Source organism: Gorilla gorilla, chromosome 10 (assembly GCF_029281585.2).
Source record: "Gorilla gorilla gorilla isolate KB3781 chromosome 10, NHGRI_mGorGor1-v2.1_pri, whole genome shotgun sequence".
NCBI classification, from domain to species: Eukaryota; Metazoa; Chordata; class Mammalia; order Primates; family Hominidae; genus Gorilla; species Gorilla gorilla.
The window spans coordinates 47,840,966-47,868,098 of record NC_073234.2 but is presented as its reverse complement, the minus strand read 5'-3'; the positions used below and the strand labels follow the sequence as shown (position 1 = coordinate 47,868,098).

The following is a 27,133-nucleotide window of genomic DNA, read 5'->3' as shown; positions in this document are numbered from 1 at the left end:
GATCAGTCTCCCTCGAGCCTGACTTACGGCTGGGACAGCCCCATCTTTCTGTTGATTATGTGGCGCATATATATATATATGTATATATATATAATTTATATAAATATTTCTCTATGTACAAGGAATATGAGTGGCTTTCATGGAGGGAGGGAAGCTGGGGGCCGCAAGGCATCAACGCTGTTGGAGTTGTCCAATTCAGTGCTGTCACAGTCTGAGTCCTCAGAATTGGGAGGGCCCTGTGAGAAAGAGTAGAAATGGAGTGAGATTCCTTGGGGTTCTTTGCTGGGGTCATTTTAATAGCCAGTGGCTTGCTGATTTGTTTTTTAAGACAGAGTCTCACTCTTGTCGCCCAGGCTGGAGTGCAGTAGCACAATCTCAGCTCACTGCAACCTCTGCCTCCCAGGTTCAAGCAATTCTTCTGCCTCAGCCTTCTGAGTAGCTGGGACTACAGGCATGCACCACCACGCCCAGCTAATTTTTGTACTTTTAATAGAGATGGGGTTTTACCATATTGGTCAGGCTGGTCTTGAACTCCTGACCTTGTGATCCACCCGCCTCGGCCTCCCAAAGTTCTGGGATTCCAGGCATGAGTCACCATGCCCAGCCAGCTTACTGGTTTTATTCCTTCCAGATTTCAGTTGCTCAGGCCATTCTCCAAGGTGTCAGACTCCTTTCAGAATCATTCCTTGGCTGCAATTTATAGCTACATACAAGCTACTGGTCAGGCATCGTAATAGATGCTCTGTGCAAGAGGCTTCTGAAATTCCACCACGTGGATATTTGCTCTTTATGGTACTTTCTGGCCTATGCAGCTGTCTCCCCAAAAGCTGTTAAAAGACAAGGCATCTGCTTACAGCTCTCCCTGTTCAATATCTGCTTTTTGCTGTTGTGCCACTCACCTGCTCTCCTCTGAGAAGTTCCTGGTGTGGAATGGGCAGGGAGCTGGGTTCAGGAACAGGGATGACCTCTGAAGGAGGTGGGTCCAGTGGGATTTCTGAGCCCTGGGAGCACATGTCATCAGACCGCTCATCTGGCCGCTCATCAGTGTTGGTGCTGCCAACTTCAGGTGTGCCACTGGGGGAAGGTTCACTAGCTGTGCCTTCCTCCCCATCTGATGGATTCTCTGAGCTGAAGGTAGATAATGACTGGCGCATGTTCAGGCTCTGAGGCCACCTACATGTTGAAGAGGGGGATTACAGCTTGGTTCTGCCCCTAGCAGAAAACAAGAATGCTATTAGTTCCTGTAATGCCATCACTTACCTCTGGCTTGATGTCAGCTCTACTTCACTGTCTACCTCTCCTTCCTCCTCTTCCGATGAGATGCCACGTTTCTGCAGGAGAGATGGGGTGGGGGGGTCTGATCAGAAGTGGAAAGAGGTCACTAAGAATCCAGGAGAAGGGAACGTAGTTACGAAGGGTGAAGTAGGGAATGGCTTAAAATTGAGCATAATGTGGGGGATTAGACTTGGACCCCAGGGAGGATAAGGAAAAAGGGAAAGAGCTTGGGAGCCTTCCCATACTTTACCTGACTTCGGGTGACGGCAGCCCTGTACAGCAGTGCAGCTGGGGTCAAGTGCTGGGACCCAGCCCGGCTTCCTCCCCGGCCTGAGGTCCCTTCCCTTCCAGTTCCCAGAAGCCCCACACCTTCACCAGGCCCTACTGGAGGAGGTGGTTCCCCTTTGGCTCCCCCAGGTGAATCTGGGCTGGTGGAGCCAGGGGCTGAGCCCTCACTTGGTGGGGTGTCACCCCGGGCCGGAGGTGGTGAGCCAGGATCCCCAGCTCCGCCTGTGGCCCCCCGGCCCCGGGACCCTAGTGCTGCTGACAGCAGGTCTGGGGACGATGAAGACATTTTGCGGAGCAGGAGGTCATGATGAAGCCCACGGAGGGCGGGAGGGCAGGCTTCCCAGGCTGAGGGTCCCCCTCCTAGGCCCCCTGGGCTTCCTGGTCCTCCAGGTTCATGGGGTGGCACAGCTGTACGAAGCCCAGGCAGGTCCCCACAGCTCCCCTTGGCGCTGGCCTTGCGGTGACGGATCTTGCCACGGCGACTCCTTCCTGGTGAGGGGGGGCCCTTAGGACACCCAGGAAGCCCAACCCCACTCAGGGCTGCATCTAGTTTAGGGAGCAAAGACTCCGTCTTGAGGATATCTGGCCTGGAAGGAGAGGAAAAGTAAAAGGTTAAGACTGCCAAATCTAGGTACTCAAAGCACTCCCTAACCTTGGACACTAAAGTACACATCTCCCTGCTAATATACCTGTTGCCACTTCGGTATCCCTCTTGCCATATTGGAACCACAGTATTCATGTCCCACCTTTTGCTATGGGGTGACAGCTTCTGTGGCACATTCCTCTTCTTGATAAGCTTCTCCATTGTGTTTCCATGCAGGAGGCCCCGGGAAGGGTGTGGCTTCAGCAGGCCTGGGCACCTCCGCTCTAAAGCTTGCTCTCGCCTAAAGATCCAGGCACCTTCTCAGCTGGGCAAATGACCAGGAAGGGGCACCCCAGTCTCAGTAGGACCTCTAAGGCAGGCACAGCTCCAGGGCTTGGTGCATAAGGACAGGTAGGGTTACCTGAGCAGCTCCCTCTCCTTGAGTTCCAGCTGCAACATGAGGGCATTAAGTTCCATATACAGGTTGTTGGCTCTCTCCAGCTTCCTTTCATAGTGCTCCCTGATGTCCAGGGCGTGTCTGCAACGGGCAGAAAGGTTCCCCAAGGTGAACTGGGTTCACCTAGGGCCATAATAGATCGCAGTCTCAGAATTCCTGTCCACAGTCCTTTCGTAGTCCTTCCACCCGCCCTGGGGCTGGGTAGGAGCTAACTGGGTGCATAGTCCTTGCTGTTGGTAAAATCACCTCCCCAAGCACAGGAACTCACCTGAGCTCCTCCCTCCTCCTCATCACCAGTTCCTCTTCTAGGCGGTGCAGACAGGTCCCTTCTGACTTAATCTTTTCAAAGTGCAGTTTTACTTCTTCCCGCCACTCTGCCTATGGGTTGAGAGCAGATGAAGAGTGAGAGCCATCCCTTCACCCAGTGAAAGGCTCTGCAGGTTGCCCACACCACTGCCAATGTGTGTGCTGGAGCAAAAAGGAGTGGATTGACTCAGCCCTCTAAGAGCCAATCTCTTCAGTCCCACTCAACCCATTTCCCAGCCTCCCCCTCAAATAGCATCATCTCTGCAAAGAAGGGGAGTTAGGTATTCATTTTCCTACCCACAGCACACCTGGGACTTAAAGTAAGTCTCCTGGGGTGTGGAGAGTACATCAGCTGAGGCAATGTCCAGATGCAGCAGGATCTGTCGGAATGATGGGCGATTTCGCGGTTTGCTATTCCTGAAAGGAATGGAGTTAGGAAGGAGAGGGGAGAATTGGAGGGAGGATCAGATAGAAACTGGAGCATCCTTTCCCAAAGTGTGTCCTGGAGAATCCAATCCTAGAATGTACTCTGTGACAAAAGAATTTATGGTCAACTGTCTCTAGAGAATATTACACACTATTCATTAGTGTGTCAAAATCCTGCAGTAAGGAAACCTATTGAACCCCATATTTTCCAACTTGTCTCCCAAAAGCCTTTTCTGAATAACTTCATTGAAGGAACCACATTTTGGGAAATGCTCAGTGACAGATTAGCAATCGTCAAACTTCCCTGGGTCTAGGTTCCAAATGAGGGTCTGGGGTCCTTTCCTTCTGTGTTCTAAGGTTGTTTACTTGAGGCTCAACCAACCATGCTTGGTGGTTATGCTGCTCCTTCCTTGTACTTGTATGCACTCACTGGCACTTCATGACAAATCAGGAATGCAGATATCATTAAGTGTATTTTATAGATGAGGAAACAGGTTCAGAGTAGATACCAATTACCCCTGGTGACTCAGCTCAGAAGGTAGCATGAGCCTGATTCAGATGAAAGTCAGTCTCTTTGAATTAAATGTACCCCTGCCATTTGTTGGTCAGTCCAGCCCAGTACTACCGTGCTTCTCAACTTCTCCAGGCCCAGTATCCCAGCCCAGGCCATCCTTACCAGCACTGGCGAAGCAGGATCTTGAAGCCATCTGGGCAACTGGAGGGCACGGGCAGATGGAGACTGTTGCTTCCCACACCCCAGATAATGGCTGAGGAATCTACGTCTTTGTAGGGGATCTCACCAGTCAGCAGTTCCCACAGCACCACGCCAAAGGACCTAGGGATGAGGGGACATCACTTGTGCTCAAGTCCTAGAAGTTGCCCACAATCCCCCCAGGGCTGGCCACCCACTCTTCTCAGTTTTCAGCCTAGTCCTCACCAGATGTCGACCTTCTCAGACACAGGCTCATTGCGGATCACCTCAGGGGCCATCCAGGCTACTGTCCCTGCAAAGGACATCTTGGTGCTCTTGTCACTCAGCTCCTTGGAAGTGCCAAAATCTGAGATCTTCACCACATCGTCGTAGGTGATTAGCATGCTGGTAAAGAGTGTAGTCAGCTGGGGTCCACACCCCTCCACACACCTCATCTAACTCTGCAGCAACTCTGCCTTTCAGGTTTTTTTGTTTGTTTGTTTGTTTGAGATGGAGTCTCACTCTGTCACTCAGGCTGGAGTGCAGTGGCTCAATCTCGGCTCACTGCAACCTCCACCTCCTGGGTTCAAGTGATTCTCCTGCCTCAGCCTCCTGAGTAGCTGAGACTACGGGCACTAGCCACCACGCCTGACTAATTTTTCTGTATTTTTATTAGAGATGAGGTTTCACCATGTTGGCCAGGATGGTCTCGATCTCTTGACCTTGTGATCCACCCGCCTCGACTTCCCAAAGTGTTGGGATTACAGGCGTGAGCCATTGCATCCAGCCTGCCTTTCAGTTTAAAATCATTTGGGACACTCAAAGGTGAGGGGCTCACTACAGCCCTCCTGAGATGGGACTGTCACTTGGAAGAGGTTTCTGAGATGGCCACATGGACCTAGGGCATGGTTTGGAAGCTGGGAGAAGGCCACACTGACTTGAGTGGGTCACCTGCATGCACATCTGTTGCTTCCTGCTTGCTTACTCACTTGGGTGACTTGAGATCCCTGTGGATAATCTTGTGCAGGTGCAGGTAGTTCATGCCACCGGCGATGCCCATGGACCAGTCAACCAGTAAGGAGGGGGTGACAGGGCGGCCAGCCCGCAGTACCTCATACAGCTGGCCCTGGGCGCAGAACTCCATGAGGATGCAGTAGCAGGGAGCCTGGGTGCACACACCCCTGGGAGCCAAACAATGGTATGAAGGCCTCAGCTGGCTCAGCATTCACCTGATTCATACCTGGAACCCCCATTCCCACCCATTCCACCTATGGGTCTCCTCTGGGGAAGGATGGGGTAGGTCCCACTGCCCAGGAGGGTACCAGGCCTTAGCATAGTATCCCCAACACCCAGCCCCTGCCCTGGACCTCACTTGAAAGTGATGATGTTGGGGTGCTTCAGCTTTCGCAAGTGCTTGATGTCGGTTTCTTTGAGGTCTCGCACCTTCTTCACAGCCACCTCCTCCCCGTGGAAGCGCCCCAGGAAGACAGCACCCTGGGCCCCTGAGCCCACCCACTGCAGGTCCAGGATTTCCTCAAAGGGGACCTCCCAAAGGTCTGTGGGCAGGAGGCACAGTGCCACAAGCCTCAGAAAGAGCCACATTCAAGGCCAGGGAAAGGATAGCATTGGGTTGGCTGAATTGACTTAAGGAGGGTGAGGCAGAAAGCCAAAAATAGGCCAAGAAGAAGGTTCGAGGGGACAGGGAAGGAATGAATGGGTGGCCTTAAAAGAAGCTGGGAAGTTAGAGGCTGATGGATGGCTAAGGGACTAGGGCTGGGCCATGGGGAGGGAAGGGACCATTGCGTGACTTTAGCGGAGCTGACCAACAGATCTCGGGCTCAGGGAAACAGAGAGGAGGCTCCCACAAGGACGTGGCCTACCTTCCTGCTGCTGCTTGTGCTCAGTGGAGTAGGCTTTGCCGATCATGGTCCAGACAGGGCGCAGGCAGCCAAAGAGGCCCTCAAGGAAGCCACTGCCACTCTGGCACTGCAGTCGCACCTCGTCAGCTCGAACTCTGGATGCCCGACTCTCAGGTGACCCAGCTGCTCCCCCTGGGCCCCCTGCATCCTGCTCATGTAGCTGCAGGACACTGTTGGCAAAAGGCTCAGGGGGCGGCTCTCCACCTGGGGAGGGGCTGGGCCCTCCCCCACCCTGCCCACCAAGGGGTACCACATCTCGAAGTACACACTGGGTAGGCGTCAGGTCCTTCTCGGGAGTGCAGTCAGAAGTGTCTGGGTCCAGCTTGCGCATGGATGCCTCACTTAGGGTAGACACGAAGCCCCCAAAGGAAGGAGAGGGTGTTCGGGTCTCATGGAGGCAAGCCATCGCCTCTGGCCCCTGGTATGATGGTGAACACTGGGCCCTGTGGGAATGAAGGAAGGAGGGGCTGGGCTGTTAAAGCCCCAGGCCTGCCTGCTCAGGACGCTTATCCCAGAGGCACAGATTGGGGTGCTGGGTTCACAGTAGCCCTGCTGGAGGTAACACTTGTGGCTCCGTTTCCCATGGCCCTCCAAATTGCACCTTGACCCATCTTAGGAAATCTGATAACACTTGGGCTTCCTCTCAGGCATGTTAGTAAGGCAAGTAATAGGTAGACAGGTATCGTACCTGCGTATCATTCTCAGGTAACAGCCCCACGTGGGTACACACTGGTAAAATATGTCTCAAATTCAAGTATAATGGTAACAGATGAGTTCCCTTCTCCCTGTAAGATGACTAATTCATTGCTGCAGCACATTTTTTTCACCCGAGACTCACAGGCACACACAGGTATCAGAAGGGTCTCACATTTCACACCTTTACCTCGGGGTCAACCTCAGGCACACAATAGTAACACCTAGACCTCCCTCACATTGAAGCACACACAGGATGCTGGTAAACCTTTCAGACACCCTTAGACAGCATTCTTGAGCTGCCTACATACAGGCGATGCACCCGGGCCTCCCACCCAGGTACTTACACACGGTACTACTGAGACCCTCTCAGGAACACTCAACTCAGGTGAGAGCCTCATTCTAAAACACACTCCTGGGCCTCTCCAAGGTAAGTGAAGGTTGTAACCACAGAGTTCTGTCCCCCCAGCACAGGTGGGGAAAAAGGCAGAAGCAGCCAATGGGGATGCAGATACTGTCACAGAAGGCCACTACTTCATCCCCCGTGGCCCTCCCTTCAGTCCAGCGGCTCTCCCAGGGGTCAAACAAGGTCTTGTCTCCTCTTTCCTCTTCTCCATTGCCCCATCCTCTGCTCCCCAAACTTTCCAGGCAATGGAGATGTGTCCCAGTTCATAGCTGGGTGCTATTTAAAAAGCAACCATTAGGCCGGGTGCAGTGGCTCACACCTGTAATCTCAGCACTTTCAGAGGCCGAGGCGGGCGGATCACCTGAGGTCAGGAGTTCGAGACCAGTCTGGTCAACATGGAGAAACCCCGTCTCTACTAAAAATACAAAATTAGCTAGGCGTGGTGGCACATGCCTGTAATCCCAGCTATGTGGGAGGCTGAGGCAGAAGAATTGCTTAAACCCTGGAGGCGGAGGTTTTGGTGAGCCGAGATCATGCCACTGCACTCCAGCCTGGGCAACAAGAGTGAAACTCTGTCTCAAAAAAATAAATAAATAAATAAATAAATAAATAAATAAATAAAAAGCAACCATTAAAAAACCCGAATCTGGCACGGTGTGTTGGCTCATGCCTGTAATCTCAACACTTTGGGAGGCTGAGGCAGGTGGATCACTTGAACTCAAGAGTTTGAGACCTTGGCTGGGCGCAGTGGCTCACACCTGTAATCCTAGCACTTTGGGAGGCTGAGGTGGGTGGATCGCTTGAGGTCAGGAGTTTGAGACCAGCCTGGCCAACATGGCGAAACCCTGTCTCTACTTAAAAAGAAAAAATTAGCTGGGCGTAGTGGTGGATGCCTGTAATCCCAGCTACTCGGGAGGCTGAGGCAGGAGAATCGCTTGAACCCCAGAGGTGAGGTTGCAGTGAGCCAAGATCACACCACTGCACTCCAGCCTTGGGCGACAGTGAAACTCTGTCTCAAAAAAAAAAAAAAAAAAAAAAAAAAGAGTTTGAGACCAGCCTGGGCAACATGGCAAAACCCTGCCTCTACCAAAAATAGAAACAAAACAAAAAAAAGCTGGGCATGGTGATCCTGTGACTGTGGTCCCAGCTCCTCTGGAGGCTGAGGTGAGATGATTGCTTGAGCCCAGGTGGCGGAGGTTGCAGTAAGCCACTGCACCCCAGCCTGGGCGACATAGCCAAACCCCGTCTCAAAAAACAAACAAACAAAAACCCTGAATCCTGACTTGCTTCTGCCACATAATGGCTATGTGACCTCAGGCGAGCTGTAGTTGAGCCTCAGCTATACAAAGGAATAAACTGGCTGTCACTAAGGCACAGCAAACCCTTAATCCTATACCAGACCTGTCCAGAACTTGGCCCCAGGCGCCATGCTGGTCTCCCAACTCACTCCACACTTGTCAGTTACCAGATCCTGAGATTTGAAGATTCCCAAGAACAAGCATCCCTCTAATTGTTCCTCATAGCTAGCAGGGTCCTTCCATGAGCCCCTGGGTTAGTCTGGAAATGATTGCCATACATTCTGAATTGCAGTGGGGGAGGGGTGGCAGGAATCTCTACATCTAGAAGGGTTCAGTGATGATTACACAGGCACACAAGGAGGCTTGGGAAACTCTGATAGTTCTTGTAATAATTACCAGGCCTTTCCCTTGAAGATTTTTTCCTGGGGGGTGAGGGTGGTAGGCCTGGAATCAGCATATTTAACAAGCACCCTAGATTTGTAAAGCTCTAACCCAATGCATGCTATTTTCCAGTCCCACTGTTACTGCCTTAGTTCAAGCCTCATTAGCTGTCCTCACCTGGCCCAGAACAGCTGGTCTCCAAGTGCCCTCCCTAACCCCAATTCTCCACCCAGCTCCTTCAGAAGGATCTTTCTAAAACAGATTGGGGGGCCAGGTGTGGTGGCTCATGCCTGTAATACCAACACTTTGGGAGGCCGAGGCAGGCAGACCACCTGAGGTCAGGAGTTTGAGACCAGACTGGCCAACATGGTGAAACCCCGTCTCTACTAAAAATCCCCAAAATTAGCCGGGCGTGGTGGTGGGCACCTGTAGTCCCAGCTACCCAGGAGGCTGAGGCACGAGAATTGCTTGAATCTGGGAGGAGGAGGTTGCAGTGAGCCAAGATCGCGCCACTGTACTCCAGCCTGGGTGACAGAACAAGACTGTGTCTCAACAACAACAAAAAACAGATTGGGCCAGGCATGGTGGCTCACACCTTTAATCCCAGAAATTTGAGGGGCCAAGGCAGGTGGATCACTGAAGCCTGGAAGTTCAAGACCAGTCTGGGCAACATGGTGAAAACCCATCTCTACAAAAATATAAAAATTAGCCGGCCAGACACGGTGGCTCATGCCTGTAATCCCAGCACTCTGTGAGGCCGAGGTGGGCGGATCACGAGGTCAGGAGATCCGAGACCATGCTGGCTAACACGGTGAAACCCTGTCTACTAAAAAATACAAAAAATTAGCCGGGTGTGGTGGCAGGCGCCTGTAGTTCCAGCTACTCGGGAGGCTGAGGCAGAAGAATGGCATGAACATGGGAGGTGGAGGTTGAGCAGTGAGCCGAGATCGCACCACTGCACTCCAGCCTGGGCAACAGAGTGAGACTCCATCTCAAAAAAAAAAAAAAAAAAAAAATTAGCTGAGTGTGGTGATGTGCACCTTTAGTTCCAGCTACTCGGGAGTCTGAGGTGGGAGGATACCTTGAGCCTGGGAGGGTGAAGCTGCAGTGAGCAGTGATTGCACCACTGAACTGCAGCCTAAGCGACAGAGCGAGACCTTGTCACAAAAGAAAAAACAACCACCCCCACCAACACAGAACTTGGCCACGTCGGGTTTTTGAACCAGGACACCCAATGATAATGGCTAACTTAAGGAAGGCTTATGGCCGGGCGCAGTGGCTCACACCTGTAATCTAGCACTTTCGGAGGCTGAGACAGGAGGATTGCTTGAGCTCAGGAGTTCGAGACCAGCCTGGGCAACACGGTGAAACCCCGTCTCTACTAAAATACAAAAAATTAGCCAGGTGGGGCAGCGGTCGCCTGTAGTCCCAGCTACTCGGGAGGCTGAAGCAGGAGAATCACTTGAACCCGGGAGGTGGAAGTTGCAGTGAGCCAAGATCACGCCATTGCACTCCAGCCTGGGCGATAGAGTGAGACTCTGTCTCAAAAAAAAAAAAAAAAAAAAGAAAAGAAAAGAAAAACAAAAAGGCTTACTAAGTATATTAGCTTCTGGTAAAGGTGCATTAGCACTTTGCATATTTAATCCTCAAAACTGTAAGCTGGGCATTATTAGCCCCGTTTTACAGACTAAGGCATAGAGGTTTTTTTTTTTTTTTTTGAGATGGAGTCTTGCACTGTCACCCAGGCTGGAGCTCAGTGGCACGATCTCCTCTCACTGCAAGCTCTGCCTTCCGGGTTCACACCATTCTCCTGCCTCGGCCTCCCGAGTAGCTGGGACTACAGGCGCCCGTCACCACACCCGGCTAATTTTTTCTGTGTTTAGTAGAGACCGGGTTTCACCGTGTTAGCCAGGATAGTCTCGATCTCCTGACCTCATGATCCGCCCATCTCGGCCTCCCAAAGTGCTGGGATTACAGGCGTGAGCCACCGCGCCCGGCAGGCATAGAGGTATTAAATAACCTGCCCACAGGGCCATAGCTATTAAGAGGCTCAAGCTCTGCTGGGCGCAGTGGCTCACGCCTGTAATCCCAGCACTCTGGGAAGCCGAGGTGGGCGGATCGCTTGAGCTCGGGAGTTTGAGACCAGCCTGGGCAACATGGGCCTGGGTAACATGGGGAGAGCCTGTCTCTGCTAAAAATACAAAAAATTAGCTGGGCGTGGTGGCGCATGCCTGTGGTCCCAGCTACTTGAGAGGCTAAGGTGGGAGAATCGCTTGAGCCCAGGAGGTGGAGGTTGCAGTGAGCCGAGATTGTGCCACTGCACTCTAGCCTGGGTGACAGAGCAAGACTCTGTTTCAAAAAAAAAGAAGAAGAAGAAAAAGAAGCTCAAGCTTCACCCCCAGCCTAGAAGGCGCTTCTCATCTCTATCCAGGTGTCACTTTATCCTGGACGTCCTTCTTTCCTGATCCGCTCTAGGTTAATGCGCCTTCTGGGCTGACACAGCCCCACTATGCGTCCTCTATCATGGTTCCCATTATACTGGACGGACAATGTAGTCGGGCGTCTGGCTCCTTTGAGAGCCTGGACAGCCTTTAGAGAGATGACTTCGCATCACAAGGGAACCATGGCTTGCAACAGCACCTGGCACCTGGCACCTGGCACGCAGAAGGTGCTCGGTAAGGTGGAACCACTACTCTACTCACTCCGGAGGATCGCCTTAAGCACCGCACACTCTCTCTGCGCGCGCGCGCGCGCGCGCACACACACACACACACACACACAAAACTAGCTCCCTGAATCCTCAGAAGAGCCAGATGAAGGAGGTACTACTGGTCCCATTATATTCTTGAGAGAACTGAGTCCCAGAAAGCACAAATCACACTAAAGTTCAGCTTCCAAATCCCCAACATATCCCACGCGGTATTTGTGGCTTCAAGAGGTAAGGTGTAGGTTGCAATGCAAATTACAGACAAACACAGACCAAATAAAGTGCCAACATATGGGAGAATTTCGTCTGGAGGACCCAAGGGATTTTGGGTGGTGGGGGCCCCCCACCTCCCTCCCCGCCCCCACCACCTCCCCCTCCGCCGCAACCCCGGGCTTAGCTTCTGGACCACCCAGAAACAAGGCCCAAGACTCTGGGACGCTCTCGCCTGGCAGGCCAGGAGGGAGGGATGGCGAGATTGGAGCCCTCGGGGAGGAGCCGGGGCCGTGCCCTGGACAGCTTGGTCACCAGCAATGGAAGGACGAAGCCCAAGTCAGGGCCGCTGAAAGTGGAGAGGAAGGGGTTACGGCCACAGCGCCCCCTCCCCCTTCCCGACCTCCTTCCCGGCCGTCACGTGGCGCGTGGCTGGGGCGGGGGCCGCGGCGGCGGAAGGGGGTGATCCGGGTGGGGAAAGGGAAGGGAAGGGACACGGCCGGCTGGGGGAAGCGCTGGGCGCTGCGGCGTAACCATGACGACTGGGCCCGAGGCGGCGCGTGAAGTCACCAGGACAAGATTAGCCCCGGATCACGTGAGCGCGACGTGGGGGCGGGGCTGTGCCTGGGCCCCGCCCCTGACCTGGGCCCCGCCCCTGACCTGGGCCGGCCCAGGTGGCTGGTTGCCGGGATGGCTGCGAGGATCTTAGGTGCGGACCCCCACCCAGCGGTCTGCCCCATCTGTGTTCCCTTCCTTCCCCTGCCCCCGCATGCAGAGAGATCTTCGGCTGAGGCGTCTGGTGTTGGCAGGAGGGGACTTGTGGGGTTGGCATTGGGGGTGCAGTACCACAGGGAAGGAAAGCAGGAAATGAGAGAAAGGGAGACAGGGCACAGAAAAGGCGAAAGGTACAGCTAGAGAAGGAGGAAGGAGCTGAGAAATATACAGACACCGGAGCAGCGTCAAGCGGAGTCAACCCCGAGAAGGATGGCTTGAAAAGCTGTTTGGAAAAGCAGAGGACCCTGAGAAAATGGAGATGAAAGGGGAGTGAGAAACACGGAGAACACCCATCTCCTTTTCTGTCTAGAAGCCGAGCTTTGAGTAGGCACAACACCTGGCTTTTTAAAGGAATTTTTCAGCCATCATATGGTTGTTTGACGACTAGGTGGTTTAGGCATAGAAAGGGTGACATGCTCAGAGACACTTGCAGCCAGCCGAGCCTCCCTCCAGTTCACCAGGCTTCCCCAGAGGCCCTTCTGGTATCCAGGGCCAGCAGCTGGGGAGAGAAGGAGAGAAGCCATTTCACCTGTTTGTCTTTTACGGTAGTGGGGATAGCTGAAGAAGCAGGAGATGGGACCAAGGGAAAGATCTCAGGCTAGTGACAGCTCTTCCACATTGACCTGGAGTGAGGGAAAGCTGCTGCCCCTGGGAGCTACAGTAAAGTGGAGATTCCTCTCTCCCAACACACACACACATACCCCTTTCTGTTTCCTTTATTTCTGACCTGCCAGCTGTGTCCCACTGCCCCCTGGCTGGGCCTTGGCGCCAGGGCTTTGGAGGGGCGTCTAGGATGGCTAGGAGCCCCTGGCCCAGACGTTCAGTCACCCTGGGGGAGGGTAGCTGTCTCTCCGTTATCAATTATGCAGAGCATGGGGGAAGGGCAGCAATGTGACAGGAGGGTGGGTCTCTGTCACTCACTCTGTCAACCATATCTACCAAGTGTTGATGGTGCTTCTGCCTCACATTGGGTGAGGGGACAGAATGATCTCTAAACCATACATGTGCCAGGGGAGGAGGCTCTTTGGACACCCAACAGGCCCTAATTCAGTGCTTTGCTGGTGGCCCCAAAGTGACTCCATAAGGAGGCTACAGGGTAGAGTGGGGTAGGAAGTCACCCCCCATCTATCCCACCTTCTAGGTTCTCTGGCCTGAGATTTTGGAAGCCTGTGGCAGGTAAACTCTCTGAATTCTCTCTAGCTCCTTCTTGTATAACAGCAGAATGTCAATGCCAAGCTGTTTGGTGGTCTTAGGGGCTCAGTTCAGAGGCCAGGTCATCTGCCTAAATCTTGGGCTCTCACACTGAGTGCTCTCCACTGTCTGAGACCTCATTTTTTTTACTCAGGAAAAGGAGAATGATTCCCTTTCTCTCATGAGTGGGGGTAGGAAGGGGAGTCTTCAAAGGGAAAGGAGACCCAAGACTTTGGAGTCCTAATTCCACCTCTGCAAGCTTTGAAACCCTGAGAGGATAAAGGTCTTTGATCAATCGTGGCCATGCCTCCTGTCCCCTTGGCTGCAGCTTGTATTGTTTTTGAAACAGGGTCTCGCTTTGTTGCCCAGGCTGGAGTGCAGTGGGACGATCACGGCTCACTGCCTGCAGCCTCAACCTCCTGGGCTCAAGTGATCCTCCCCCTTCAGCCTCCTGAGTAGCTGGGACTACAGGCACTCACCACCACACCAGACTAAATTAAAAAAAGGCCGGGCACAGTGGCTCACGTCTGTAATCCCAGCACTTTGGGAGGCCCAGGCGGGCGGATCATGAGGTCAGGAGATGGAGACCATCCTGGCTACCACGGTGAAACCCCATCTCTACTAAAAATACAAAAAATTAGCTGAGCGTGGTGGCAGACGCCTGTAGTCCCAGCTACTCGGGAGGCTGAGGCAGGAGAATGGCGTGAACCCAGGGGGCGGAGCCTGCAGTGAGCCGAGATGGAGCCACTGCACTCCAGCCTGGGCGACAGAGCAATACTCTGTCTCAAAAAAAAAAAAAAAAAGGCCAGGCGCAGTTGCTCACGCCTGTAATCCCAGCAATGGAGACCATCCTGGCTAACATGGTGAAACCCCGTTTCTACCAAAAATACAAAAAATTTGCCAGGCGTAGTGGCGGGCGCACCTGTAGTCCGCCGCCACTGCACTCTAGCCTGGGCAACAGAGCGAGACTCCATCTCAAGAAAACAAAAACAAAACAAAAAAAAATTGTAGAGACCATGTCTCATTCTGTTGCCCAGGCTGGTTCCAAACTCCTGGGCTCAAATGATCCACCAGTCTAGGTCTCCCAAAATGTTGGCATTACAGGTGTGAACCACTGTGCCCTGCAGCTTGTTTTTATTTTCCATTTTTCAGGATCCGCAGTCCTGGCCCCAGGATCCCAAGATGAAAAGAACTATCGCTTTTCTTAGTGCCCTCATGAGGGGGAAATGAGTTCCCCTGAGAACTTGGGGGAAAACTGGAGATCACCCCTAAATTCGGGTCCTTGATTGGTAAATCAAGCCCTGAGACCCCTAGCTGCCACACTTCCAGTGGGGTGGGCAGTGAAGGGGTTCAGGGAAGGGAGGGACAGTACTATTTAGGAAAAAAGAATCAGCTTCAGATTTGGAGAGATCAGAGCTAGAATCCCAGTTTTGCCACCAGTTAGTTTAAGGAATGTAATCTCTCTGTGGTGCCCAACCCACCCTGCTGGGGGTAGTGAAGGTTAAGTAGGGTGACAGAGGGGGTGCAGGGAGCAGAATGCTTCCTCCTTGCTTTGTCTTCCTGGTTGGCTGGACACCAGGTCTTTGTGGATCCTGGAGAGGCTGAAGACTTGGTCTCTGACCTTCTGCTTTCCCAGGATAAACTGTGATTTCAGGTTCCAGTAGAACCAGGTCACAGTGCTAGTGATTGTGCTGGAGTCCCCAGTCATTCCTCTACCAGATCACCAGTCCCTCCTCTGTAAATCCTGCCATTCTGTCTCCTCTGGACTAAGGGGGATGGCCTGATTTTCTGCACCCCATCCTCACTCCCTGGCCAGTTGTCTCTGGAATCTGCTCTCTTAAGCAGCTATACTGCTAAGATCCTCCCTTTGATCAAGTGGCCCTGGATCACCCCTCAGCCTTACCCATGGAGGCCTCGGGGAAAGGGAGGGCAAGAGCAGGGTAGGATGGGCCTCAGGAGTCCCTCCTACCTAGGACCTCAGATAGACCAGGAAGAAGTTCAGCGGATGTTAAGAAATAGTTCCTCAACGGGATGGGCATTTTTAAAAATCTGGAAGAATAAATACCAAAGTATAACAACAGTTTCTAGGTAGGTGGAATTGTGAGTGTTTTAATTTTCTCCTTTGGGTTTACGTATATTCCTAGTATTTCAGTAACAACTTTGAATTGCTTTTAAAGTAAGACATAAAATTTAAATTGTAAAAGAGAAAATAAGATTGATGGACTGCTCATGCATTCCTTCACTTAGCTTATTAGGACAGTTGTGCAATAGGGAGAGGGTAGGTGGTAGAGGAGAGAACACAGGCCTCAAAATCAGAGTGGCTTCCTGAGGTCTTGTCTTTGCTCCTGGCCAGTTGGGTGACCTGGCCTGAGACTTTTCAACAAACCTCAGTTTCTTCATTGCTAAACGGGGACAGTGGTACCTATGTCCCACAGTGGCAATGCAGTACATAATGTGGTGGGTAAGAACACAGGTTCTGGGTTACACAGACCTGGGTTTAAATCCTACCTCTTGCCACATACTAACTTTTTTACTTTAAACAAATTACTTAAGTTTCAGTTTTCTCCTCCATCAGAGATGATGATAACACTATCTCACTTGGTCTTGTTACGGGCATGATTAAGACAATCAAAATAAAGTTCTTGGCCCAGGACCTGGCACACAGGAAGCTCTGTATAAGCATTAGCCATATGGAAAGTGCCTAACACACACTTGTAAGTTTTTTATGAATGTGATTCCCTTCCCTTCTTTCCCTTGTTCTCTTTCTCAAAGCAAGTGCCAGTAGGGAGGGTACAGGTGGAAAGGGAGGTGGAGAAACAAGAGGGAAAAAAAGACCGAAGAATGAAGAAACCAAAGGGCAAGGGCTCTATCCTGAATGATCTTTAGCCTCCTCTGGAATCTGGTCACTGTCACAGTCTCCTCACCTTCTCCACGCACACATATGACCCCAGTCCTTCTGGGAGCCAATGAACCAGACAGACCAGTCTCTGTGGCCAGGCCCTCATGAAGCCCCTATGTCCCCTGCTGGCATCATCTCAACAGTATCCTCCTTCTTCCCAGCATCACCTCAGTCAACAGTGTGAGTGAATGCATGAGTGGCTGGCGTGAGGGGCAGACATTTCCACCTCACTAGAAGAAGCATGGCAGCTGGGGGTCCCAGGGCTTGACTGGTGTAGGGCTGAGGACCTGAATGTAGGGGTGATCTCCAGTCCACCCTAGCAAGGACTTCTTACAGGGTTGATTCCTTCTTTCTCTCCAGATCCAGGCAGGGGAGAGGGAGGACTGTGCATTACGAGAGTCCGGGCTGTGAGTGGTAGAACCAAGAGTCCTCTTCCTAGAAAAGCCCGATCCTACCACAGTGTCACCACGAGGGGAAAAGCAATTGGTTTTTAGAAGGGTTCTGCCCTCTTCAGCTATAAGGAAGCCTAGGAAATCCTGAGCCATGTCTAAGTTCTTGCCTCCTCTGTCCATAACTGGGATGGATTAGCTGGTGTCTCCATGTTGAGAGCTGGGGTTTTCCCAACATTACCCCAGTTGACAATGGGAGTGAGTGGATGAATGATATGCTTGAGGGGACACACTTTTTTTCACCTGTAAGTGTGAGATAGGAGGGAGTGGGGCCCTAAAGCTCAGAGAAACTTCAGTGTCTGGACAGGAAGGCTCAGGGGGCACTTGAGTCCTATCCTTCCTAAATCCTTTCTGTTAGCCTTAGCTTGGTAGGACCCTCTGGCTGAAACTCAGAGCTCCTAGAGCAATGGAGTCCACCTTGAGAACTGCAAGGGAAATGTGTTTAGAGGGATGCACTGACTGTGGCTTGAGACGACTCTGGGTGGGGTGAGGAGACCTCATGTGCACTCCCTTCTGATTGGAGGCCACTCACCTACGCTCCTCTGAAAAAGGCAGCAGATGAGCATCTACAAGGTAGGACTCCTCCCTTAATTCTAAGGGACACCTCACTGTTTCCTCCCACTGTCTACAGAGCCTTGACTCTTCCCTCCTCTCAGTCAAGGCCTTGGTTACCAGCAAGTCTCAACTCTTGTTTATTTTTAAGCCAATGAGTTTGAGGAGTGTTTGTGGGAAAGGGAGGAGGTTTTTGGAGGGCCTGACTGGGGGAGATGGGTTAGGGGAGCCAGAGGAGATGGAGAGAAAGAGGAGGGAGAAACCCACACGTGAATGGGGGAGGGGAGGATGCAACAGCTGGATGGAGGTGAATGCAACAGCTGGATGGAGGTGAATGCCACAGCTGGAGGTGAATGCCACAGCTGGAGGAGTTAGAAGGATCACAGCTTGAAGGGGAGGGGGACCAACGCCTGGACAGGCAGGAACAGGTGCTCTCTGACTAATCTTCAGGTCCAGCCTGCTAAGAGTGTGTGTGTGTGTGTGCGCGCGTGTGTGTGTGTGTGTGTGTGTAGATGGTGGGTATATCAGTCCTTGCCCTTCCTTTCCTTCCCTAGAGGGGGCCAAAACTCTCCCTCCTCCTTCCCTCTCTTCCTGAGGATGAGTGGGAGGAGATGTTCTCTTGCCCTCTGTCCTTTAAGTCTGTCCCCCAATCATCCTCTACCCCACCCCAATACGGTCCTTTCCAGCTCTGGAGGCCCTTCGTCTCCAAGCTGGGCCGCGGCATCCCTCCGCTCCATTCCCTTCCTTCCCAGCCCCACAGGCGTCGGGTCCAGGTCCCCAGTTCCTCCATCCCCACAGCCTCAGCATCCCCACGCCATCACCCCGCACCAGGCCACATCTGCATCCCGACCCTCCCTCCACGCCCGGATCCCAGGACCCAGACCCATCCCTGCCCCCCACCCCCCCACAACTCGGCCAGGCTCTCACCTCGGGGGCTCCGCGGCCGCAGCACAAAAGGCGGCGCTGCTGCAGCTCCGCTCCGGATGCTGCTCCCGCCTCCTCCTCCTTCTCCTCCTCCTTCCCTCCTCCCCCCGCTGCCCTCCACCGGACCCGGGGCGCTGTCACAGGCGATGCTCGTGCGGTGTCCGGATGCACGAGTGTCAGCTTCAGCTTTCTGCCCCCACCCCCCGACCCCTAGCCCCGTCCCTGCTCGGCTTGAACTCCCGCTCCTTCCAGGGCCCCCGCCCCTGGCCCCCCGGGACGGACACGCCCTGAGCGGGGGATGCTGCGATGGAGCCGCCGGCCTCTTAAAGGAGCCCGCTGCTGCCATCCGGCGCGCTCCAGGCTCGTACCTGGCCCGCCTGGGCCCCGCGCCTCCCTGCTGGCGGTGTCCTATGGAGGTCCCACCTCAGGCCTCAGGCTGATTCCACAGGAACCCCCTATGACCCGTCTTATAGACTCCTTTCTACATCGGAGAGAGCAGCCCCTCAGTTGGGATCCCTAGCGCTCTGGCATTGCTCCCCCTATCATACCGATCTTGCTAGCTCTCCTTCCCTTGATTGTCACCACTCACTCCAATTTCACCCACTTGGAATTCACTCGGCTCTAGGCCCCATCCTCCTCCAGTGTTCCTGGATGACCCCTCATTATCATTTCAAGATTCCTCTGGACCTCCAACCCCGGCTCAGAGTAAGACATCTTTCTTGACCCCTTCTCAGAACACTCATTAGAACCTTTTTTTTTTTTTTAATGTGGTCTCTCCCTTTCTCTCTCCAAGGTCACAAGATTTCCCTCAGCCCAGTGGTTGTGCAACTTTGGGGGAGGAGGCAATGGGGCTCTAGGACTAAACAATGCGCGTCTGCTCAACACCCAGATCAGTTGATTAGTCTTAGGTGGCCAAAATTCACTTTTGCTCTCTTCAGCTGAGAGACCCAAGGCTCATGGAAGAGGGAACAAGACCACCAGGTGCCTAGTCCTTCTAATCCTGTCGTCCCACACTACAGCCTGATTATCAGGCCCCAGAGGTTTCCTGGCCAGTTAAAGAGAGGTTCACTAGAGCGGTTCTAAAAAGGTTTCACAAAAGAAGCAACACCTGAAGGGAGGTGAAGGACGACCTAGGAAAAGGAAGCAAGTTCTGTGTCACGGGGGCCCAAGGGCCAGGGGCTTAGGCTGTGGGTTGAGGGGACTGTCTGAGACGGACTTAAACCTGCACCAGCTCCACAGCCCTGCGGAAACAGAGATCGGTCCCCTCCGGCGTCTAGGTAAGGCCCACCCTCCCAGACCGCAAAGAGCCAGGATCCGACGGCAGCCTCTCCGGACCAATCACAACCTTCCTTCATCAAGGAGGCAGGGTCGGGGGTGGCTGACTTTTCCTTGTCTCCGCCCCTTTAGTCGAAGTAACCAATCTCAGTGCACCTAGGGGAAGTAAACGCAATGGGAGTAACCAATGACGCCATGAAGCTTCTCGTGCGTGCTTGACCCTGCCTCTCCAGCTGCGACAAAGATGGCGCGCGGGCTCTTGGGTTCTGTAGTTTTCTCGCGATCCAAAAGGCTCCGTGCCCAAGTGAGTCCTTACCGCCTCCCTACCCAGCGGCTTCCCCTCCGCTAGTACGCATGTCCACAGCCTCACGGACCGGGAGAGAGGGGGCGCGGAAGGAAGGAGGCGGGACGGTATTACAAACAAAAAAATACGGCCTTCTCGAGAAGCGACGGCGGAGGGCCCGCTCCTCCCAGAAGGCGGTGCAGCCTGCCCGTGCGAGCCACGCACGCAGAGGGTTGTGGGGCGGATAGCTCCCCTCCAGATGGAGGCTCATGAAGTAGGGTGGGCGGGGGACTCCATATCCCAGCGTGCCCCGCGGCGGGCCCTACCGGCCGCGACTCCGGGCTTGGCCCCGGCCTTAGCTCGTCGGCTGTGTATTGGGGCGCGTGGAGGCTGCAGTCGCGGTGGCGCCCGCGGGGACGGAGGAGGGAATGAGTGAAGAGGAGCAAGGCTCCGGCACTACCACGGGCTGCAGGCTGCCTAGGTGAGCCGTCTCGTACCGATTCCTTCAGGGCGAAAAGCGTGGGGCCGTGCAGAGGGAGTAGCGGCGCGGCCCCAGCATGCACCTGTCCTGAGGGTTGTTCCCGGCAAGCACTGGGGCAGTGGGCAGTGGTTCCCGGCGTGCACCGGGGCAGTGGCTGCTGCCTCCAGCTCTAAATAGTTTGGGGTTGGCCCGGTTCCCAGACTGCACTGGAACACTGGGCTTTATGCCCCCACATTCAGTGCATTTGGTGGGTACTGGGTTCCTGGCTTGCACTGTGTCAGGGGGTATGCACTTTCAACCTGCATTGGGGCACAGGATCGTGCTCACCTTAACTGAGGCAGGAGCAATGCATTCTTCCCCCCTTGCTTTGGGGTAGTGGGCCCTACTTTTCCAGCCTGCACCTCCACTTGGAACCCAGCCAATGGATGCTAGACTGTCTGGGGTTCCTTGGACCCTATGTCCCCCATAATGTGCCTAGGTCTGGTATGGAAGTGCTTGGCTAGGTGGGTGCAGAGAGGGGAGGTGTGATGTGGGTCTGTGCCCCTTCCCCCAGTATAGAGCAAATGCTGGCCGCCAACCCAGGCAAGACCCCGATCAGCCTTCTGCAGGAGTATGGGACCAGAATAGGGAAGACGCCTGTGTACGACCTTCTCAAAGCCGAGGGCCAAGCCCACCAGCCTAATTTCACCTTCCGGGTCACCGTTGGCGACACAAGCTGCACTGGTGAGGAAGGCTTGGGCAGCCTGGCTGGGGTGTGCATTTGCAGGTCCCCATGGCTTTGTTTCTTGGAGTCTCTCTCTTCACAGTCCTTTTCTCCAAGGCCAGTGAGGGAAGGAGAGATTTCAGGGGAAAAGCTACTGACTGGATTGGGAGAACAGGGCTGTAAGAAGGTGGGTAGGACGTGGGAGAGTTAGAGGAGCGAGCAGGACTCCCACAGTGATCTGGCAGATCCCCATCACCCTAGAGGAAAAGTAAGAGAAGATAACTGAAATCCCAGTGGAGTATTTGGGGGAGTGAGTGCCTGGCGTGCTGGGCTCTGTTCCCGGTGCTTAACCAAATTCCCGTTTAATTTTAAACCTCAGTCTAACCAATGATTGTAGGTGGTAGTATCCGCCCCCCCGACTCCTCCCCCCGCCCGCCCATGTTGAATATGAGGAAACTGAGTGTTTGAGATAGTAAATGGCTGGTGCATGGTCACATGCCTAGTATGTGCCAGAGTGGGGCTTTTACTCCAGAGCCTACCCTCTCTTATTCCAGCTCTCTGTATTTATTGAGGGAAAAGAAAGTGCTTTGCAAAGGAAATTAAAGCATTTGAGTTCAGAAGTCCTGCTTGGCATGGCTTAATTCTGGAAGCTAACGGAAAGATAAGGGCTCTTCCTTCCAGCCATTAGTGAAACACTTCCAGTCTTCAGCAGGGGGAGGTTGGTCAGAAGGGGCTTGATTGATTCCCTCTCGCTATGAGGAGAGAGGCTGTGGGATGCTGGTTTCTTTCCCATCCTTTCAGTGACCTCCAGTATTGCCCATGCCCCCTCTCTCAGGTCAGGGCCCCAGCAAGAAGGCAGCCAAGCACAAGGCAGCTGAGGTGGCCCTCAAACACCTCAAAGGGGGGAGCATGCTGGAGCCGGCCCTGGAGGACAGCAGGTGAGGGAGGAACCGAGGCATCCCAGAAGCCCTTCAAGGAACCCAGGCCCTGCACCACCCACTCTGCCCCGAGGCCTGGCCAGGTGACACTTAGCCACCCTGACCTGGCCTCTTCCTGAGAGTCCCTCTGGACCTGAACAGGGTTTTCCAGGGCTTCTGCTGCTATGAAGAATTCTTGGGGTGGAGGGGTTGGTTAGCCCCATAGAGGGGTTGTGGCAGTAGGTTGGGGCCTGGGTTAGGGAGGGAGAGGGGTAGAGGCTTGAGGCTAAAGGGAGTTACTCCCCAACATACCTCCTTGTTCTAGCAAGATGTCCTTCCTTCACGCGCAGGTTGGAGTTTGTTGCTCCTCTGGTTCTTGGGTGCAAAGATACCCTCTTCTCTGAGACCCTCTTTTCTCAGTCTTTTCGCCGGTGTTTGGCAGCAAAGGATCCGAGGAGGAAGCTGTTGGTTGAGCCTCCCTGATTCTTTGGCTCAATTTGGAAGTTCTCTTAGGGGATTGGGAGGTCAGGAGGACGTGGGTCCCCCACCCCTCTCTTCCCCCTATACATGGGTGTGAATCAAAGGCCCCCTTCCCCTCGGGAAGTTCTTTTTCTCCCCTAGACTCTTCACTGCCTGAGGACATTCCGGTTTTTACTGCTGCAGCAGCTGCCACCCCAGTTCCATCTGTAGTCCTAACCAGGTATCTGTGTCCCCTGACTGCCTGAGGTGGGTGGAGGAAGGGGTTCTGGTTTTTGGTCCCTCAGTCCTTGGACCCAAGCTGGTCAGGCATGAGGAAGTCTGAGAATAAACAGAATGGAATAGTTGGGAACCAGAACTTGAAGAAATCACAGCAGCTGGTAAGCTCTTGGGACAAGAGGTCATTTGTGATTTTCAGACAGCCTTATGGATGATGTCCGACCATGTTTAAGGGTCTTGCAGGCCCCATTTTCTTCTGGGTTGACCACATGTCAGTTCTGTGTTTGAGGCCCATCAGGCACTTCTGGGACTGGAAATACAGCTCTTCTCCCACTGTCCTGGCTTAAATGATACCCAAGTGTTCCAGAATGGAAATGGGCTGGGGCCTGGAGAAGGCCTCCCTTGAGTGGGAGGGGGAAGGAAGCTGGCTAGAGCAGGAAGGAGCAGGCTAGATGTGTGAACAGACAGCTGCCTACCCGGTGGAATCGGGAGATGGTAGTCAGGAATCTAAAGTAGTGGTTAGGTTTGGAGCTCATGGGCAGGCTCAGATGGAACCCTTCACCTCAACTTTGGCCCTGTGCCTTTTCCTTCAGGAGCCCCCCCATGGAACTGCAGCCCCCTGTCTCCCCTCAGCAGTCTGAGTGCAACCCCGTTGGTGCTCTGCAGGTGTGTCCCATCCTCATTTCCCATGCATGCCTGTCTTCCCTTGAGCCAGGGGCCATGAGGGAAGGTTATGTGTGTTTGGGGGTGGGGGCGGTTCCTTGTACTGAGGCCCTTTCCACCCCCCTCTCTCCTTCCTCTCACCTAGAGTCTGAGGCTCCTGCGTGGGGACCAGCGTGGGTGTGAGAAGCCTTTTTTCACTCAGCCTCATGCACCCTGTGTCTCCCTTCCAAGGAGCTGGTGGTGCAGAAAGGCTGGCGGTTGCCGGAGTACACAGTGACCCAGGAGTCTGGGCCAGCCCACCGCAAAGAATTCACCATGACCTGTCGAGTGGAGCGTTTCATTGAGATTGGTAACTGGGCAGGAAGGGGTTCTCACAACTCCTCTCCCGCAGCACTCTGGCCCCAGCCACAAAGCAGCTCCTGGCCTCACTCTGCTACACCCCCTGCTCTCTTAGCTTCACAGTCCCTAGCTCAGCCCCTTCCTTTTAGCTTCTTGGCACCCTATTTGTCCCCTTCTCTCTGGCTGACCAGGTTCTCACGTGCATGGGCAGGTCTTGAGTTCCCCTTTCCAGTTGACATTCTGGGGGGACCCTCAATCCAAGTATGACCTGGGTGGAAGCACTGGGTCTGTGGGGAATCATAACCCAGCAGCCCTCTCTCCACATGCAGGGAGTGGCACTTCCAAAAAACTGGCAAAGCGGAATGCGGCGGCCAAAATGCTGCTTCGAGTGCACACGGTGCCTCTGGATGCCCGGGATGGCAATGAGGTGGAGCCTGATGATGACCACTTCTCCATTGTGAGTGGCTCATGCGGGCCGGGCGCTGTGGCCCATCCTCCATGCCAGGGCAGGGCTCCAGGGACTTGGGTCTGTGACTCAGCAGTGAGCCTCTCTGGGCTCTAGGTCTGCTTCTGCCACAGTTTTCCTACCAGACCCAGGGTTCCCGGGGCCGACTCAGCCTTGACTGTAGGCCCGCTCTGTAGCTCTGTTACTGGGATGAGGAGGGATCCCTGGCCATCTGGCCCAGGGCCTGGTAGTTAGAAGGGGCCACCCAGGGATTGACTGGGGGGAGGCAAGCTGGAGGAAGCATTCTTTGTGCTTTGTTCTCCTTTAACGTTGAATGTCTCAATGCCTGGGTCCCACAGTCTCTCGCTTCATCTTTCTCACTGTTCCCATCTTGACAGGGTGTGGGCTCCCGCCTGGATGGTCTTCGAAACCGGGGCCCAGGTTGCACCTGGGATTCTCTACGAAATTCAGTAGGAGAGAAGATCCTGTCCCTCCGCAGTTGCTCCCTGGGCTCCCTGGGTGCCCTGGGCCCTGCCTGCTGCCGTGTCCTCAGTGAGCTCTCTGAGGAGCAGGCCTTTCACGTCAGCTACCTGGATATTGGTATGGCTAGCTGGGGAGCAAGCCGGGGGATGGTGGGGGCTGGACCGGAGCAAGTAGAAGGGGGTGATGATAACGTGAACGCACCCCTCCCCAGGGCTACCTCCCCCAACATTGCCTCCCTCCTCTCTCTTGCTCTCCAGAGGAGCTGAGCCTGAGTGGACTCTGCCAGTGCCTGGTGGAACTGTCCACCCAGCCAGCCACTGTGTGTCATGGCTCTGCAACCACCAGGGAGGCAGCCCGTGGTGAGGCTGCCCGCCGTGCCCTGCAGTACCTCAAGATCATGGCAGGCAGCAAGTGAAGCCCCAGCTGGACTCATGGATGTGCACCCTTTGCTCCCTGCTGTTTCTGCCTCTGGGCTCATGTATCTGCGCAGCTCTGGTACCCTCTGTGGGTGCCATCTCTACCTCTGCCACAGACTGCCTGCCTTGAAGCTGAGAAGGCACAGGGCAAGGAGCCAAGGACCACAGAGCCTCAGCCAGCCCAGGATCCGTCCTCATTTTATTGGTGATGATGAATGGGAATGAAATCAGGGGGCTGTCTACTAGAGCCTGGAATAAATATGCTGCTTTGTGGATTTTTAAGCCCTTCTCTTCTGTTTCCCTGAGCAGTGTGGATAGCAGAGGAGGTCACCACATTACTTTTGTGTGCCTTCCCTGAGCTCCTGTTCCAGCCATTCTCCTGTTTTCCTTTCTGGTGGGAGGAGGCTGGGCACAGTGGCCTCGTGGAATGTTGTCGGCTGCCTTGCTGGAGGGCTGGGTTTGGTGGAGGGGAAGGGCGGTGGTTCTTGCCCTTGGGCTTCCACCCAGCCCTGTAAAGTCTCACACAGACACACATGGATTCAGAAGCCAGACAATTTTATTTGGGGGGCAAACATTGACACTTTTGGGTGTGGACCTTGCATGCAGACATATCAAGGGATGACATGTCACTTCTTCCCAAAGCGTTGAGGGGCAGCCAGGCTCCAGAACTGGGAATTCAGCCCCTCTCCAGCCCGGGGACTCAGCCGTTCATTCCTCCAGGATCCCCGGGTATTTCTGCCAAACCTTAGGAAAGATTTGTCCTCAGGTCCCCGCAGTCTCCCTTCTCTAGCCCCCTTCCTTCTCCTCTTCCTCTGCCTCCTGCCCTTTCCACCCCCAGCCCCTGCCATGCTTGTGTCCCTTTCATACTCACCTGTGGGGCTGAAACAGGAAGCCTTGGCTCCGGCCAGGTCTCTCCATTGCCTGGAGCAGGTAGTGCAACAGTGACCCAGAGGTCTGGGCATCCTGTGGTGGGAGGGGTTCGCTGTCTTCCTCCTGTGCCAAGGGGGTATCAGGGAAGGAAGATGGGCAAATACCCTGGACACGTAAGTCACAAGGGGAAGGGACTGGCTTCCAGGGGCAAGTGGTAGGAGGCTGCGGAACAATTTCCTCAGATGTGAGGACCTAATGACAACCTTGGCAGCCAGAGAAAGTATCAGAACCTAGAGCACAAGTCTCAACCGAAGTAGAGGTAATGGTGATATGGGGATGGGACACACACTCACCGCGGAGAGCGGGTCTTCCTGCTGGCCTCCTGGCCCTTCAGCACAGCCCCGGTCTATTAACAGCAGCAGCACCAGCAGTGCAGCAGCCTGCCTAGAATCCATGCTGCCATCTACCCTCCTACAGCCACCCCAACCTTTTATACCTGCTGTTCCCCCACCCCCAGCCTCACAGTAGCCTTAGGGGAATCTAGAGCAGGCAAATGGAAATGCAGGGCTCATTAGGAGCCGCCTGGGATCTCCTCCCATGGCGCCCCCAGGACTTCATGCTCTCAGCCTCCTGCCCCCAGCCCCTAAGCCTGGAGTTACAGACTTTATTAGATGCATAAATCCTGTCTCCAGAGCTCAAGAAGCATCATTAGTTGCAGACGCTTTGTCAGAGCCAGGCCCTGGGGAGCCTTAGACGAACCCCTAATCCCTCAACAGGTTGGAGAGCTTGTTTATCACTTCCCCTCTTTCCTAACCTGTAGACTAAAGCACAAGAAACTCATGTCAGGAGGGGTTAAGTAGGATGTCCTGGGGTGGAAGAGGAGTGGGAAGAGCCAGGGTCAGAGTCTGTGAGGATGACCAGGCCTGGTCCTCCATGCCTGGGGCTGGCAGTCAGGGCAACACAGCCCATCCTCTGCTTGTGTGCCTCTTGGAGGCTACTCAGATTTGCCTGTGGATAGAAAAAATATATTCAACTTCATGATGATGGAGAGAATTTAACTTTTTTTTTTCTTTTTGAGATGGAGTTTGACTCTTTTTGCCCAGGCTGGAGTGCAGTGGCGTGATCTCGGCTCA

General features: G+C 54.1%; 3 protein-coding genes across 12 annotated transcripts in view; 1 reads left to right on the top strand and 2 right to left on the bottom strand.

Annotated features, from left to right (window-relative positions):
- Positions 1 to 79: 79 nt before the first annotated feature.
- On the bottom strand, positions 80 to 18,693 carry MAP3K12 (mitogen-activated protein kinase kinase kinase 12). Of its 5 annotated transcripts, none has more exons than XM_031000952.3 (15): positions 18,433 to 18,693; positions 6,215 to 6,388; positions 5,907 to 6,115; positions 5,399 to 5,582; positions 5,016 to 5,207; positions 4,273 to 4,431; positions 4,012 to 4,170; positions 3,218 to 3,326; positions 2,872 to 2,981; positions 2,568 to 2,684; positions 2,253 to 2,447; positions 1,526 to 2,150; positions 1,261 to 1,331; positions 900 to 1,173; positions 80 to 236 (listed from the first exon to the last, which is right to left on the bottom strand). In XM_031000952.3, exons 2-15 carry the CDS (start codon positions 6,349 to 6,351, stop codon positions 138 to 140), a joined length of 2,640 nt encoding a protein of 879 aa, XP_030856812.1. In that variant the 5' UTR covers positions 6,352 to 6,388; positions 18,433 to 18,693; the 3' UTR covers positions 80 to 137. The 5 variants fall into 5 exon arrangements, with proteins under 5 accessions (XP_030856812.1, XP_030856813.1, XP_030856810.1 ...); XM_031000953.3 differs by having other exon boundaries at positions 2,310 to 2,447; XM_031000950.3 differs by having other exon boundaries at positions 5,907 to 6,388.
- A 324-nt stretch (positions 18,694 to 19,017) lies between these two features.
- TARBP2 (TARBP2 subunit of RISC loading complex) lies at positions 19,018 to 25,412 on the top strand. 3 transcript variants are annotated; one of them, XM_004053236.4, is made up of 9 exons: positions 19,018 to 20,468; positions 21,022 to 21,191; positions 22,007 to 22,109; positions 22,693 to 22,788; positions 23,378 to 23,450; positions 23,679 to 23,796; positions 24,116 to 24,243; positions 24,630 to 24,831; positions 24,972 to 25,412. In XM_004053236.4, the coding sequence occupies exons 1-9, from the start codon at positions 20,416 to 20,418 to the stop codon at positions 25,127 to 25,129; spliced, it is 1,101 nt and encodes a 366-aa protein (XP_004053284.1). In that variant the 5' UTR covers positions 19,018 to 20,415; the 3' UTR covers positions 25,130 to 25,412. The 3 variants fall into 3 exon arrangements, with proteins under 3 accessions (XP_004053284.1, XP_063550034.1, XP_063550033.1); XM_063693964.1 differs by having other exon boundaries at positions 20,377 to 20,468; positions 21,027 to 21,191; XM_063693963.1 differs by lacking the exon at positions 19,018 to 20,468 and adding an exon at positions 20,603 to 20,715.
- Positions 25,413 to 25,668: 256 nt separating this feature from the next.
- Positions 25,669 to 27,133, bottom strand: part of LOC101153190 (cyclic AMP-dependent transcription factor ATF-7) — a 121,635-nt gene continuing 120,170 nt past the window's right edge. For 3 of the 4 annotated variants that reach the window (XM_055357088.1, XM_055357089.1, XM_063693954.1), the window contains exons 12-13: positions 26,002 to 26,123; positions 25,669 to 25,874 (exon numbers count right to left, since the gene is read on the bottom strand). In XM_055357088.1, the coding sequence (XP_055213063.1) occupies positions 25,839 to 25,874; positions 26,002 to 26,123 (158 nt within the window). In that variant the 3' untranslated portion in view covers positions 25,669 to 25,838. Of the gene's footprint in view, positions 25,875 to 26,001; positions 26,124 to 26,456; positions 27,009 to 27,133 lie in introns of those variants that run through there. The other variant, XM_055357090.2, reaches the window with a different exon arrangement.

Excerpts from the sequence above, each read along its gene's own strand:
- MAP3K12 (XM_031000950.3), bottom strand. The coding sequence starts at position 6,351 with ATGGCTTGCCTCCATGAGACCCGAACACCCTCTCCTTCCTTTGGGGGC. Across the intron at positions 5,208-5,398 it reads CCCAACATCATCACTTTCAA|GGGTGTGTGCACCCAGGCTC; the intron begins GTGAGGTCCAGG and ends TTTGGCTCCCAG. Across the intron at positions 4,432-5,015 it reads AGGGATCTCAAGTCACCCAA|CATGCTAATCACCTACGACG; the intron begins GTGAGTAAGCAA and ends ACTCTTTACCAG.
- TARBP2 (XM_004053236.4), top strand. The coding sequence starts at position 20,416 with ATGAGTGAAGAGGAGCAAGGCTCCGGCACTACCACGGGCTGCAGGCTG. Across the intron at positions 22,789-23,377 it reads CCATCTGTAGTCCTAACCAG|GAGCCCCCCCATGGAACTGC; the intron begins GTATCTGTGTCC and ends CTTTTCCTTCAG. Across the intron at positions 23,451-23,678 it reads ACCCCGTTGGTGCTCTGCAG|GAGCTGGTGGTGCAGAAAGG; the intron begins GTGTGTCCCATC and ends CTCCCTTCCAAG.